Source organism: Pan paniscus, chromosome 18 (genome assembly GCF_029289425.2).
Source record: "Pan paniscus chromosome 18, NHGRI_mPanPan1-v2.0_pri, whole genome shotgun sequence".
Classification (NCBI taxonomy): domain Eukaryota; kingdom Metazoa; phylum Chordata; class Mammalia; order Primates; family Hominidae; genus Pan; species Pan paniscus.
In genome coordinates, this window is record NC_073267.2 from 85,022,364 (window position 1) to 85,037,651 (window position 15,288).

A 15,288-nucleotide genomic window follows, 5' to 3' on the forward strand; every position below is an offset into this window, starting at 1 on the left:
GCCGAGGCAGGAGGATTGTTTGAGCCCAAAAGTTTGAGACCAGCCTGGGCAACATAGTGAGACCCTGTCTCTTAAAAAAAACTTGAATGACTTGGACTTAATGCAAGCCTTTATGTGACAGGTGTTCTGTAAAGTGCTTTATGTATATTACATATACGTAAGCAATACATATATTATCTCATGAGATCATCACAACCACATAGTGAGGATGGTATCGTTATCCCAGTTTTATTGGTAAAGGAGCTGAGCCTCAGAGGTGTCCAGTATGCTGGTGGAGAAGAGCTTACTGGTAAGAAGCAGAGCTGCCGAGCAGCCAGGGCTCTCTGGTGGGACACTCAACATTTCCTTTCATGGCTAGGGGTGAGGACTGTTGATTTTGAGCCATGAAGCCACTTCTGTGGTAACTTGCTTAGTGCCTTCTGAGGTCCGTAAGTACTTATGAACACCTTTTCTTTCTTTTCTTTTCCTTTCTCTCTCTCTCTCTCTCTTTCTTTCTTGATACACAGTCTTGCTCTGTCACCCAGGCTGGAGTGCAGTGGTTCAGTCTTGGCTCACTGCAACCTCCACCTAGTGGGTTCAAGTGATCCTCCTGCCCCAGCCTCCCAAGTAGCTGGGATTAAAAGTGTGCACCACTATGCCTGGCTAATTCTTATATTTTTAGTAGGATGGGGTTTTGCCAGGTTGGCTAGGCTGGTCTCGAAATCCTGACCTCAAGTGATCTGCCCGCCTCGGCCTCCGAAAGTGCCAAGATTACAGGTGTGAACCACCATGCCTGGCCACCATTTCTTTCTTGATTTTTTGTTTAATCACCAGTAAGACAAATATGACAAGGAAAGGACCCTTTTTACAACTGAATACATAGGTTATGAACATTCTCTTTGTATTCCACAGCGAAGAGAAAGAGGTGCAAGTGATGGCCTGGGGTGCTGTCTGAGGGCCTGGCCTATCACACAGGCTATAGCCAAGGGTAAAGCCCCACCCCAGGCCATAATGACACAGACAAAAAAAAATTCACAATAATGCAACATCTAGGCATTCCATTGGCTCAGTTTTTGACGGATTTGAACTAGTTTGGTTTCTCAGAAGGACAAATGATTCAGATAAGGCCAAGGCTGCTACCACGGGCCAGATCCAACCACTAGGCAACTTACAGTTCACTGGAGCTGTAATTAAGCAAATTCAGCTTGGCAGATGTGACTGGCCCTGAGAGTACTCCTCACATGCCCCGCCTTCCCTCCACCCGCAGTGGCCTTCCCAGTGACAGGCCCTGCCCCACACTGGAACAGAGACTTACTGACACACCAAAGTGCTCACATTTTTAGTTCCATCATGAAAAGCTCCTGCTTGCTTACAGTGGGCAGTTTGTCTCCAATAAATCATTTGATTTCAGGGTTCTGAGGATTTTCCAAGGCATAAAACCTACTCCTTCTTACCCCTCTTTCCCTCGATTATGGATGGCCAGTTCTTCACCAATCCCCTCTTCCTCCTTGAAGCTCTCCCAGTCCAGTTTGGACTTCTCAAGGGTGCTCATTTTCTGCTTCTTGGCACCAATTTTCCCCAAAAGGCTGCTCATGCCACTTGATCTTTTTAACCTAAGGAAAGAAAATATGAAAGATGTAGCAGGTAAAAACTCTGATCTCTAGATTAACAGTTTTTCTGATGCAAATGGGAATCCCCTAGATTGGAGCCATTTATCTTAGTGGAAGCCATGTTCATATTTGGGGCATTTCCTTCCTGGTGTGGAGAGCACTGTAAGTAAACTGGAATTCTAATGTGCTTTTCCTGCTTAACACCACTGTCTGCTCTCCTGAGCTACGAACAGGAAATCCTGCCTCCTTCAGACCTCTGTGGGCTCTGTGTGGCAGGTCTCTGCTTGCAAGGAGGAGAGGAGCAGCGCTTCAGGCAGGGCTTTGGAGTCACATGCCAAGGTCCAACTTCCAGCTTAACTGTGTTACTCTAGGCCAGTTATTTACTGCATGTTCCTTGGTTTCCTAATCTACAAAGCAAATGCTTACTCACAGGCTGTGGTGTATCTTACACGTAAAGGGCTAAAACAGCACTTGGCACAGCGTCAAGGTGCAATAAGCATGAGCCACTCTGAGTCACTGTCATCGTTTAAGCTTAAAGCCCCAGGGGGTTCTTTTAAGAGAAAGAGAACCAGTTCCCAACACTGATGAGTGAAAAGTCACAGTACTGTAAGAGGGTTCTAAAATCAGTTTCCTTTTAACTCCTGTGAGTTGGGCCCTGTTTTTTCCAGGAGGTGGAGAACATTCCTCACTCCGAAAGCTCACACGGGGAATGTACAGCCTGTGCTCCACTTGCTGGTGATGCTATCATGGACAGTGGGAGAAACCCCAGATGCCCAAATTCAAGTCTTGGCAGGTCAAATGTTTCCAGTCATTGTTAAACATATGAAATAAAATAAGAAAAGCAAAATGCAGTTAAGATGGTATGAGGAAAGGTTTGGTCTCTTTATGAAATGAAACGAAATCATCTACCAGCATGTAGGAACTTGGAAGTTATTTTCTGCCTCACGGGGATATGCAAGAAAGTTAAACATTTAAAAACTATGAGCTAATGTCACATGGTCTACTGATAATAATACCTTTACTTGTCTAGAATGTTTGTTCTCCAAGTGCTTTTGTAGCCATGATCTCATCTAACTCTCACTAAGGCCTGTGACACACGACCCAGTCTCAGAGTTGGAAGGGATCATCTTTGAAATAACCTAGTATCACCCTAACCCATTCCGAAACCCCACGTCCCTGCTGCAAAGCAGGGTGAACGACTATTCACCCCCTCTGCCTGGTGTGAGCCAACAGGCCAACGTCCACACTGAACACCAGACTGCTGGGACTGAACAATGACCCTGAACATTCTCATTCTATTAACTTTAGTAGAGAGGATGTCAACTTCCCTGTTTGGGTCACACCCCAGTACATGCTGAGCTTAAGATCAACTCAGAATAGGCTGGGCAAGCTTCATCATCCTTGTATTAAGTTGGACAAATAAACAAAGTTCAGAGAGGTTAAATGATAAAACAAGGGTCAAAGCAATAGACAATGCAGATCCGGGACAAAGGAAGATCTCTCCCGACTCTCAGGGTGGTGCACTGCACTATCTCGCCTCCAGATGAGAAGTGACTTGAGAGATTTTCTCATTAGTTACTTTACTTCCCAGTTTGCTTAAGAGAACTCCAAATAGCTCTTTATGAGCTTTCAATTCATATCTTCTAAGCACTGTTTTCCAGACAACTCAACCCCTACAATGTCATATGTGCGCGTGATCACACACACACACACACTTTTTCACCATTTTACCAGGAACGGAGCATGAGTGGGGAAACTTACTGTGTCTCAAATCTTTTTCCTTCTCATCTTCCTTACTGCTACTGCCCAAATTCTCATTCTTATATCACCTGGATAATTGAACAGCCTCTTTACTGGTCTCCCTGACCTGTTTTTCCCCATCCTCACTCAATGGCCCTATCCTGGTATCTAGTGACATGCTGTAATTAGACTGAATTTTCCAAAACACAAAGCTTATCATGTCTTTCTGCTTAAATGTCTCTTCACTGACCCCTTTTTATTTTTATTTATTTTTATTTTTTGAGACGGAGTTTCTCTCTTGTTGCCCAGGCTGGAGTGCAGTTGCGTGATCTCGGCTCACTGCAACCTCCGCCTCCCGGGTTCAAGCGATTCTCCTGTCTCAGCCTCCCAAGTAGCTGGGATTACAGGCGCCTGCCACCACGCCTGGCTAATTTTTTGTATTTTTAGTAGAGACGGGGTTTTGCCATGTTGGGCAGGCTGGTCTCAAACTCCTGACCTCGGGTGATCTGCCCACCTCGGCCCCCCAAAGTGCTGGGATTACAGGTGTGAGCCACTGCACCCAGGCCCACTGACCCCTTTTTAAAACATAATAATTAAAATAAATTTTTATGTATTTACTTTTTTAGAGACAGGTTCTCACTCTGTTACCCAGGCTACAGTACACCAGTGAAACCACAGCTTACTACAGCCTCAACCTCCCTGGGTCAAGTGATCCTCCCACCTCAGCCTCCTGAGTTGCAGAGACTACAGGTGTGTGCCACCACGTTCAACTACCTTTTTTATGTTTTGTAGAGACAGGGTCTTGCTATGTTGCCCAAGGCTGGTCTCAAACTCTTGGACTCAAGCAATCCTCCTGCCTTGGCCTCCCGAAGTACTGGGATTATAGGCACAAGCCACCATATTAAGCCTTATCTCAGCTTTAAAACCACTTCCTCCAGGAAGCCTTCCCTAACCTCTAGATTAGGTGTCCCTGGTGGTATTTCTATCATACCAGTTCTTTTCATATGGGAACACTGATCTTTTCTTTAGATGCTTGTGAACTCTTATTTCAGCTGCAGCTGCACTAGATGGTTCTGGGCAAGTGCAGACTCACTGTTGACAACACCCCACCAAAAGCATACGCATGAGGACTTTCCATTTCTGGCTGCAGGGTCTCCTCTGAGCCTGCCTGCATGCCACAAGTACTGCCTGGACAGGTGGTGGAGCTCAAGCCATTGGGGCTAGCCTGAAGGAACACAAAAGCTGGTGGTTAAACGGCCAGCCTCCTACCCTCACAAGGTAGCTATAGGAGGTGGAATGCTTCTCAGAAGTTCTGGTGCCATCAAGCCCTCGTGGCCTTGGAATTGTACTCTTATATTGACTTTTCCTCCTTCCTTGTCTCATTCTTTCCACCACTCACACCTGCTTCCTGGGATCACTTCCCAAATAAACTCCCTGCACTCAAAATCCTTGTCTTATGTTCTGCTTTGAGGGGACTCTAACTAAGGATTTTAGGAGAAAAATTATTTTCCTCGTGTAATCTTTATCTTTCTGTGGCTATTTAAGTTCCTGTGTCTCCAAACCTCTCTACCCATTGATAGAGTTCTGTGAACAGTGAGCACTCAATCAAGTCAACAACGTCACCTGGATTACAGAACCTATTCATGGAAGAGAATCAGATCTTCATAGAACTAAGTATTTTTTTAGAGCGCTTCTACACTGGAGATTTTAAGGGGAACAATTCACTTTTATTCTCCCATCAGCTCTCAACAGCCCAAGGTTCCCCATTTAATTTGGGCAGCACCACAAGCTATGTACGCCACCTCTCCCCTTCAGCCTACAGCTCCAGTGGTATTCCTGGGTGAGGCCATCTTTTTGACGAATTACTTTGAGAAGTCTATGAGAAACTTGATTTTTTGATGCACAGCAGTGAGGTTTCCAGAAAAGGAAAAAAACCATAATACCCCTTTGCCTTGCTCACCATTAAACATCAGTAAAATGTCACCTGTGCTATTATGCTTTTGGGGAAGGCTTCCAACTCTCCTTTCACTGGGTCATTAACAAGGTGTAAGATGTCCTAATGTGATAGTCTCTAAAGCAAAATGATCTGTCTTTTATTTGAGGCTAAATCAAAGTGAATGACACACTGATAGCAGCGGCCAGAACACACAGGGGGCTCATGATAACCAGGAGACCAGCAGCTTCTTCCTAGAACCTGTTTGTGGGCTCCCTCAGGGTTCTGAGCCCTCCCACTCACCCTCCCACCCTGAGAGGGGTTTCAGTGTCCTAATCCTGGCGTCATTTCAGCACAGCTTTCAGAAAGGCAGATTTACTGTGACCTTGCCCCTTTCTCTGCCACAAAGGTACATCAACCAGGCTTTCAGGAAGCCGAGGCGGGAGAGAATCAGTCTCTGGGCAGGGGCCGCTGACCCTATTCTGAGAAAGAACACAGAAAAGCCTACTTCAGCCACGCACCTCCAAGAACTATGGCTAGCAGGGGACAAATCAGCACTGGCTCTCCAGGCATCTGGCAGCTGTGTATATTGGAAAACTGTAGAATGGGGAAGTCAGAATTCCCTTGGAGATATGTTTTCATCAAGAACCAATCCAACCAGGCGCTGTGGCTCATGCCTGTAATCCCAGCACTTTGGGAAGCCGAGGCGGGCAGATCACGAGGTCAGGAGATCGAGACCATCCTGCCTAACACGGTGAAACCCCGTCTCTACTAAAAATACAAAAAATTAGCCGGGCGTGGTGGCAGGCGCCTGTAGTCCCAGTTACTTGGGAGGCTGAGGCAGGAGAATGGCGTGAACCTGGGAGACGGAGCTTGCAGTGAGCCAAGATCATGCCACTGCACTCCAGCCTGGGTGACAGAGTGAGACTCCATCTCAAAAAAAAAAAAAAAAAAAACCAATCCAGTTCCAGACCAACAGAACCACTGGTTTCTTTGCTCTTTATCCTAAGCCATAGGGCAAGGTACTGCCAGAAAGTCTGCTTTAACAGACCACTCTCCAGACAACAGTACTTCATTGAGTCAAGAGACTCCTCACCCACCTGTTGCAAGTCAAAGTTCAAAGAAATGCACCATGCACTTGCTCGCCCAGATTACATCCCGAATGTTACACTGAGGCATTCTGGAATGTTATTACCAAGATGTTTCCAATGTCACAATGACATTGCAACCACCTCCTCCTGAACATCACATGACTTTGTTGACCTTACTACCATAAATTTGATGTATAGACTAATACTGTTCAAGGAGTGTGGACTTTGCTCTCACCAGCCAGCTTCCATGCCATAAGAGAGAGTGGCTGAGTGCAGCTCATACTGGTGAAAGAGACACTTATTTTCCAAGCTTATCTTTCTTGCATATTTTGTTCAGTTATCCATCAATCAGCAATTATCAACTCCCTTCCCACCATGCCAGACCAAGACCTATCATAACACCAGACACCAACCAAGACCTTGATTAAGAAACTCAGAAAAGTAAAAGAGACATAGAATGTAAAATGAGAAGTCATCTTTTTCTTTTCTAGGTTCAAAGTTTATAATGATAATTTTCTAGAACTTATTCTGCTTCTCTTTAGCAAAAGAAATGTAATTTTAACAAAAATGTCATTGTAACTAAACAATAAACTTCATCCTGTTGAGTCTGTCACAGAGATATTATGGTAACTTGTTTACTTTGTTCCATGTCCATCAGCATTGACTTGGATTTGTCCAACCGATTTATTTTGTAGCAAGAGCACTGTTCTATCTGACCACCCTCAGCAATGCCCGGGATCCTGCTGTTTGTTTAAAAGAGGTACTGGAAAGGAGCTGGGAGAGTAACTTGCCAAGTGGAAACGCTGACAGGGCTTACCAACTGTTTGTGAAGGATGGTAGAAGATCTTTCCTGGAGATCTTTAAAATCATCCCCAGGTACCCAGCTGTTCCACAGAATAGAATTTTAGGTTTGGAAAGGAATTCAGAGTCATTCATTCATTGCATTCATTCAACAGAGATTACTGAGAACTTACTCTCTACCAGACACTGTGCTCAGAATGGGGATATAAAAATATACAAAGCTTAATTTTCGGCTTCAAAACGAAAATCTAGTGGAGGACAGATCAACATACAGGCAAACTGTAACCACATATTATGAGGGCACAAAAGAAGAGCTGAAGGGATGTTTAGTCCAACCTCCTTATTTTATAGATCAGTCAACTAAACTCCAAAAGGTTAAGAAACCTGCCCAAGTTTATAGCAGGAGACTTGGGGTTAGTACTCAGTGCTTTTGATGCCCAGACTACTGTCTTTTCCACCTTGCTTGGTGCTAGATTTAAGTCCAAGTAGCTGGGACTATAGACATATGTCACCAAACCCAGATAATTTAAAAAACGTCTTTGTACAGACAGGGATCTTGCTATTTTGCCCAGGCTGGTCTCGAACTCCTGGCCTCAATCATCCCACTTTGGCCTCTCAAAGTGCTGGGATTACAGGTGTGAGCCACTATGCCCAATCTACTACATTTTTAATGTACTAAATCCTCATTATTTGACAATGGACTTACCCAAACACTTTTTCTCATAACAAAATATTCAACACTACACTTGAACTGACAGACCAGTACCAAAAGTGGACCAGCAAGGATAGGGTTAACATGTGTACAGAAGCACCACTGATCTTTAATCCAAACTTCAACACGTGAAGGCTGGATTAAGTCTATGCCTTCCATCTAATAGCCTGCATAATCACTAAAATGCAACTTATTTGGAACAAAAATTCTTTGGCAGAGATATGCAGTTTCCTTAGTATTTGTCATCTGCTTACAATGTAGGAATGGACCTTTACAATTTTTTTTTTTTTTCAAGAAAGAGTCTTGCTATGTTGCCCAGACTGGCCCTGAACTCCTGGGCTCAAGCAATCCTCCTGCCTCAGCTTCCTAAGTAGCTGGGACTATAGGCTCATACAACTGCATCCATCAGGAATTTTTGTAGCTCATTCATGAACTATTAATATTGTCCAGAGCCACGGAAGGTCTGACACTGGCCTGGAACTCTCTGAGAAACAGGAAGAAAGCAAGCTTATGAAGATAATTCTTCGTTGAGGGCTGTCTGTCTTGAACCAACGTTTCTCTTTCACATTTTCTCTGGAGTTAGCTAAAATCCGTAAGACTAAAAAGTACAACTCAAATCCCTGGGCAAATTTCACTACTCACCTGTATAAATCTCTAAGTAATCTCCCCAAAGCCCAAGATTAGACCCCTCAAGGAAATGGACTGGAAGCCACTGATGGCATATTAGGGAGCTAGTTTAACTCCCATTCACTTCTCAACACTGTATTGACAGTACTCTACAGGACAACGGCCTCAGGAAAGCAGAAAACCAGAAGTATGACAAGAAGTTCCAAAGATTTTTAAACCTTTTGTGGCTTGAAAAATTGTCAGTACTTTTAAATCTATTAATAAAGTTGATAACAGTGCCAGCAAAAAAAGTGCCATCTATCAGCAAAAGGCAAAAAGAAAAGCTGGCAAGTAGCAACAGCTTTACCTTTTTTATATACAAATAGAAAATGATTTATTCCTCAGTTCTATTGTTCTTTGCTAAGCCAATAATGAAGGGCACTTACATTTGTCTGATTTGATTTCAGCTGCTCTACATCTTTATAACGTGTGTCTAAAACATACCTATTTAGTGATAGAAGTCCTGAATTCTAGTATCTCCAGAAACATATTACAGAAAGCCCTCGCCAACCCTTTCTTCCATGTGTTGTTGAGCAGAGGTGTGTTTTGCCCTGTTCTGGCCTCTCAGCTGACTGTCAGGGAGAACTAAGAAATTTTAGCTGACTTTGGTGCTATTTAAATGAAGAGCTCTTCCTATATAAGATACCACCATCCATTTGTAATTACTAAGACACGGACTGTTTTCCCAAAAGCAGTAGAGGTACTCTAAATGCACAGACTCCTGGTCTCTATTATAATCAAGGACATTCATTCTGAGAATGTCAGATGGGTATAGGGGCTCTGAAGTGACAGTGAAATGGACTTTTTCTCTGGGACAAGCTAACTGACCTGCTGGGCAGTCTCAGTACTAGCACCAAGAGAAAGCTAACATTCTTCTCTGTGAATAACAGTCCTTTACTGGTCTATTGTTCCACTGCAACCAGCCAACTCAGTGGCTTTGTGTCTCTTGCCACAAAGAGTAACGTGTTGTTTGTGTTTATTACTCTGCTTACTTCAGACCTTTCAGAGAAGCTCTACATTTGGTAAGTGTTAGGAAAGTGCAGATCCTCTTCCACACCCTTCCTTGGTGCACGTAAAACATCTGTGGTGCTTGGTTCGTGCATATAATGCAGACAGAAATGCTGCAGGAAGATGTAAAAGAACTTGTGCTACCAGGTAGGCATGTGAGAGTTTTTTTTTGTTTTTTTGACAGGGTCTCGCTCTGTCACCCAGGCTGGAGTGCAGTGGCGTGGTCTTGGCTCACTACAGCCTCTGCTTCCTGGGTTCAAGTGATTCTCCTGCCTCAGCCTCCTGATAGCTGGGATTACAGGCGCCCATCACCACACCCAGCTAATTTATGTATTTTTAGTAGTGATAGGGTTTTGCCATGTTGGCCAGGCTGGTCGCCATGAGGCCTGGCCTCAAGTGATCTGCCCGCCTGGGCCTCCCATAGTGCTGGGATTATAGGCATGAGCCTCCCTCCGCGCCTGGTCAGCATGTGAGTTTTAAGGTGTGCGAATGTTCATTCCACTCTTGCTTCTGAGGGATGTTATATGGTGAAACATGCCTTAGTTCTTCAGAAAGCAAAATATCATCAAGCTGTCTTCTCTCTTTGCATGTATTCCCTTGAATTACATAAAAGAAATTCCATAGAGAATCTCAAGTTGAAAGTCTGAGTTGCTGCCCCTAACTAAAGCAAATGAGATTTCTTATAGAGTCAAATGAGTGAGTGTTCAGTGTTCACTGTTTTTTGTTTTTTTTTTAGACGGAGCCTTGCTCTGTTGCCCAAGCTACAGTGCAGTGGCACAATCTTGGCTCACCGCAACCTCCGCCGCCGGGGTTCAAGCAGTTCTTCTGCCTCAGCCTCCCGAGTAGCTGGGGTTACAGGTGACCGCTACCATGCCTGGCTAATTTTTGCATTTTTAATAGACATGGGGTTTCGCCAAGTTGGCCAGTCTGGTCTCGAACTCCCGACCTCAGGTGATCCTCCCGCCTCAGCCTCCCAAAGTGCAGAGATTACAGGCGTGAGCCATCGCACCTGGCCTTGTTCATTGTTATATTTGTCTATTTGAACAGAAAGAAAAGGAAGTGAATAACTACCTTCAATGGCAGTAAGATAAGTTACTTAATGGGCTACAAAAAGGAATACCAATACATGGAAGTACCAATACCTGCTACAACATGGATGGACCATGAAAACATTACGTTACGCGAGAGAAGCCAGGAACAAAGGACCATATATTGTATGATTCCATTGATATGAAATGTCCAGAACAGACAAACCGACACAGACAGAAAGTAGATTAAGGGTTGCCAGGGTCAAGGAGAAATGGGGATAGGAGTTGGGGGTGGTAGTTGCTGACAGCTAATGACAGATAAACGGTGTGGGGTTTCTTTTTGGAGTAATGAATATGTCCTAAGTTGTAGTGATGCACAATTCTGCAAATATACTAAAAGCCATTTAATTGTAGACTGGCATGGGAATTATACCTAAATAAAGCTGTTTTGAAAAATGATAAATGACTACTCTTTCTCTAGGTACTGGATTTATATGCTCAATTTATCTTTCATCATTCAGAAAAATAAAAGGAAATGAAGGACAATATTTTTATTTTATATATTTATTTTTGAGACCAAGTCTCGCTCTGTCACCCAGGCTGGAGTGCAGTGGCGTGATCTCAGGTCACTGCCAACGCTGCCTCCTGGATTCAAGCAATTCTCCTGCCTCAGCCTCCCACATAGCTGGGATTACCGGCACCTGCCACCACACCTGGCTAACTTTTGTATTTTTAGTAGAGATGGAGTTTCACCATGTTGGCCAGGCTGGTCTTGATCTCCTGACCTCAAGTGATCCGCCTGCCTCAGCCTCCCAAAGTGCAGAGATTACAGGTGTGAGCCACCATACCTGGCCAGGAAAATATTATTAAAGGAAAAATGTGTTTCCTGGATTCACAAAAGCATCACATAATTGGGCCATCATTTGGCCAACCTAAAGAAAGGCTTCAGCCTGGGAGACATGGCAAAACCCCGTCTCTACAAAAAATTTGCTGGGTGTGACGATGTGTGCCTGTAGTCCCAGCTACTTGGGGGCTGAGGTGGGAGGTTTGCTTGAGAACAGGAGGCGGAGGTTGCAGTGAGCAGAGATCATGCCACTACACACCAGCCTGGGTGACAGAGTGAGACCCTATCTCAAAAAAAAAAAAAAAAAAAAAAAAAAAGAGAAGGGTTTCCCAGCACAGCAATTTATAATGATGATACTCAATAACGAGAAATGGGGCGCTGGCATTAATGAACCGTGAGGCTGACTCTTGCTTTTTCTTCTTTGTTTTTGTAACCTTAAGGTGGTAACTCAGAAGGGTTATGTACAAGAATTCCAGTATGGTCTGGTGAGGAATTCCAATATGGTCTGGTGCAAAAATCCCCCCAACTTTATAGTTTGAAAAATGTGAAACTGAAAGAAAAGTTGAAAACAGAACCACTATTTATCTAAATACGCTTCACTTAGATTCAATTGTTAACATTGTGCCACATATAACTTTTCTTTCTATATATAAATTTACTTTTTTGTGGCCGTGTGGAGCCATTGCATCATTTCACCTCTACATACCTTTAGCATGTATCTCCCAAGGACACTTTCCAACATACACCCAAGAAATTTAACATTGATATAATGACACAATATACAGTCCAATATAAAGTCCAGGTTCAAATTTCCTTCAACACACCTCCCAAAATGGCCTCGTTAGTTGCTCCCCATTCTCTCTCAAAATGCATCACATTTGAAAGTTTCTTTAGTCTCCTTTAATCTTGTAATCTAGCAGTCTCTTGCCTTTGGTTTTGTTGTTTTGATTTTTGGTCTTCGGTGTCTTGTTAATTTTTAAGAGTCCAGTCTGGTTGACCTATAGAATGTTGCTCATTGGATTTATCTGTTTCCTATGACTAGATTCAGGTTAAATATTTTTGCCGAGTATGCTAAATAGATGAGGTTGGGCACTTCTTACTGCACCATCATCAGAGGCACTAGTGTCAGGTCAGCCCATCCTGGCGATGCCAAGCGTGATCCCTTGGGTAAGGCTGTGACGGCCAGAACTCTCACTTGTAAAGGTACATTTTCCCTCTGTAATTAATTTGTAATTCATGTATAATATGTGAGATAATACTCTCAGGAAGTTCAGAAAGTTGACCGCTTCTTATTTCTTTTGCCTCACTCTATAACGTCTTCGGCTATGTCTACAGACAGACTAGGGTGAATTAATAGTAAAGAATCCTATTTGAAAGGCCAGGCAGTGTGCTGGCTCACGCCTATAATTCAAGCACTTTGGGAGGCCAGGGAGGGAGGATCGCTTACGCCTAGGAGTTCAAGACTGTAGTAAGCTGTTATCGTGCCACTGCACTCCAGCCTGGGTTGACAGGATGAGACCCTGTCTTAAAAAAAAAAAAAAAAAAAAAAAAAGTCCTATTTGAAGGACAAATATACAAATATTCAGGAAATCCCCAAAGGAGAGTAAAGCTCTAGCTGTAAAAAAGTCTTTAAAAAGTAAAAGAGGCCGGGCGCGGTGGCTCACGCCTGTAATCCTAGCACTTTGGGAGGCCAAGGCGGGCGGATCACCTGAGGTCAGGAGTTCGAGACCAGTCTGACCAACACAGAGAAACCCCATCTCTAATAAAAATATAAAATTAGCCGGGCGTGGAGGCGCATGCCTGTAATCCCAGCTACTCGGGAGGCTACTCCTACTGCCTCAGCAGGAGAATCGCTTGAACCCGGGAGGCAGAGGTTGTGGTGAGGTGAGATCGCACCATTGCACTCCAGCCTGGGTGACAAGAGTGAAAACTCCATCTCAAAAAAAGATAATAACTAAATAAATAAATAAAAATAAAAATAAAAATAAAAAGTAAAAGAGCAGTTAACTAGAGAAAAGGCAAAAGGCTATGGGATCTTCAGCAGAGTCCTAGATTGGACAGGCAAGTGGCGAGGGCAGAGGCCTCTCTGGCCAACATGGAGGCCCTCGCCTAGATGAGTGGAGACTTCTCAAGGCCTGGTGCCTGGTATGCATGAGGGTTAAATGACACGAAGTCAGCAGCAAAGAAAACCTCTTCTGACCTGCCACCAGACCTCTAAGGAAATGATACTTCTGAATTTCCCTTCCCCTTTGTCCACTCAAATGTGGTTTCATCTCCTCCCCGGGAAAGAGATAATGCTGCAGCCCTTCCCGCCTCTGCTCTAGCAATTTCCTTCTTTGAACCACTCCCATGGTGGGGAGTCCTGGCAAAGCAGAGAAGGACACGCCACCATTTCACAGCAGTGTGGGAGTAAAGGCGGCCAGGGGGCTCTCCAAGGAGGAAATGTTGAGTGTAATGGAAACTATATTCTGCCTGGGGAGGAGATGCTTTGCCCCTGAGGTGCGAACTGCTGTTGCTTTAATTTCTATGATTAGACACAGCTGGGGAGAATAATTTATTGACCAATACAGACAGACAATTTACATTTCTGAGACACAATTTTAAAGGAATTATTAAATACAGCTTCTAACAAAGACCATAATGACAACTTTATGCAGAACCCTGGGAGCTCAACAGAGGAAGACACAGCTTATTTTCCAGACACTGGTTCCATATGGCCTCCCACCAGTCACAGCCGCAGAGGCCAAGAAAAGCTGAGGCAGAGTCAGCATCTGGCATTAAAAGTCAATGACCTGGCCAGGTGTGGTAGCTCACCCCTGTAATCCCAGCACTTTGGGAGGCTGAGGTGGGTAGATTACCTAACGTCAGGAGTTCGACACCAGTCTGGCCAACATGGTGAGACCCCCCCCACCCCCCGTCTCTACTAAAAAAATACAAAAAATTGGCCAAGCATGGTGGTACATACCTGTAATCCCAGCTACTCAGGAGGATGAGGCAGGAGAATTGCTTGAACTTGGGAGGCAGAGGTTGCAGTGTGCCGAGATCGCGCCACTGCACTCCAGCGCGCCACTGCACTCCAGTCTGGGTGACAGAGTGAGACTCCGTATCACAAAAAAAAGAAAAAGGTCAATGACCCTTCTCAAGGAGAACTGTGCTCTGCTGTGACTGTGACTGGTCTGTGCTGGTCTGACGGCTGGAGCCACACACTCTCTTGAACATTCCCCTGATCGTTCCCATCAGGGACAACATGGCCAGGCAAATAGCACATCTCTCCAACTAAGTCAACAGGACAAAGCACTGGGCAGAACATCAATGTGCCTCAGTGGTGTGTTGTTTGGCTGACTGTTGATTAGGGAGTTGGCATGCTTTCTTTTTTTTTTTTTTTTGAGATGAAGTCTCACTCTGTCGCCCAGGCTGGAGTGCAGTGGCACAGTCTCGGCTCACTGCAACCTCCGCCTCCTGGGTTCATGCCATTCTCCTGCCTCAGCCTCCCCAGCAGCTGGGACTACAGGTGCATGCTGCCATGCCTAGCTAATTTTTTATTTTTAGTAGAGACTGGGTTTCACCGTGTTAGCCAGGATGGTCTCGATCTCCTGACCTTGTGATCCGCCCGCCTTGGCCTCCCAAAGTGCTGGGATTACAGGCGTGAGCCACCGCGCCCGGCCGGCATGCTTTCTTAAATATCTGCATCCTGCTTTTAGACTTTCAGCTTTCTTTTTTCTCCCAGGGATGCATGTCTCTGTCTCTTCATAAAAAAATCTGAGGATGTTAACATAAATTTTAAATTCTTGGGCACCTCTCAGGTTGAGACTAGGCTAAAGTTTCAGGATACAGGGGTGTCCTCAGTCAAATCAGAAATAATTCCTTACATCATAG

The 15,288-nt window shown here is 44.5% G+C and overlaps 1 protein-coding gene across 1 annotated transcript in view; it reads right to left on the minus strand.

Annotated features, from left to right (window-relative positions):
- CFDP1 (craniofacial development protein 1) overlaps positions 1-15,288 on the minus strand; it is a 142,375-nt gene that overhangs the window by 9,716 nt on the left and 117,371 nt on the right. Inside the window, exon 6 of the mRNA XM_008954904.6 lies at positions 1,434-1,592. Within this exon, the coding sequence (XP_008953152.2) occupies positions 1,434-1,592 (159 nt within the window). The remainder of the gene's footprint in view (positions 1-1,433; positions 1,593-15,288) is intronic.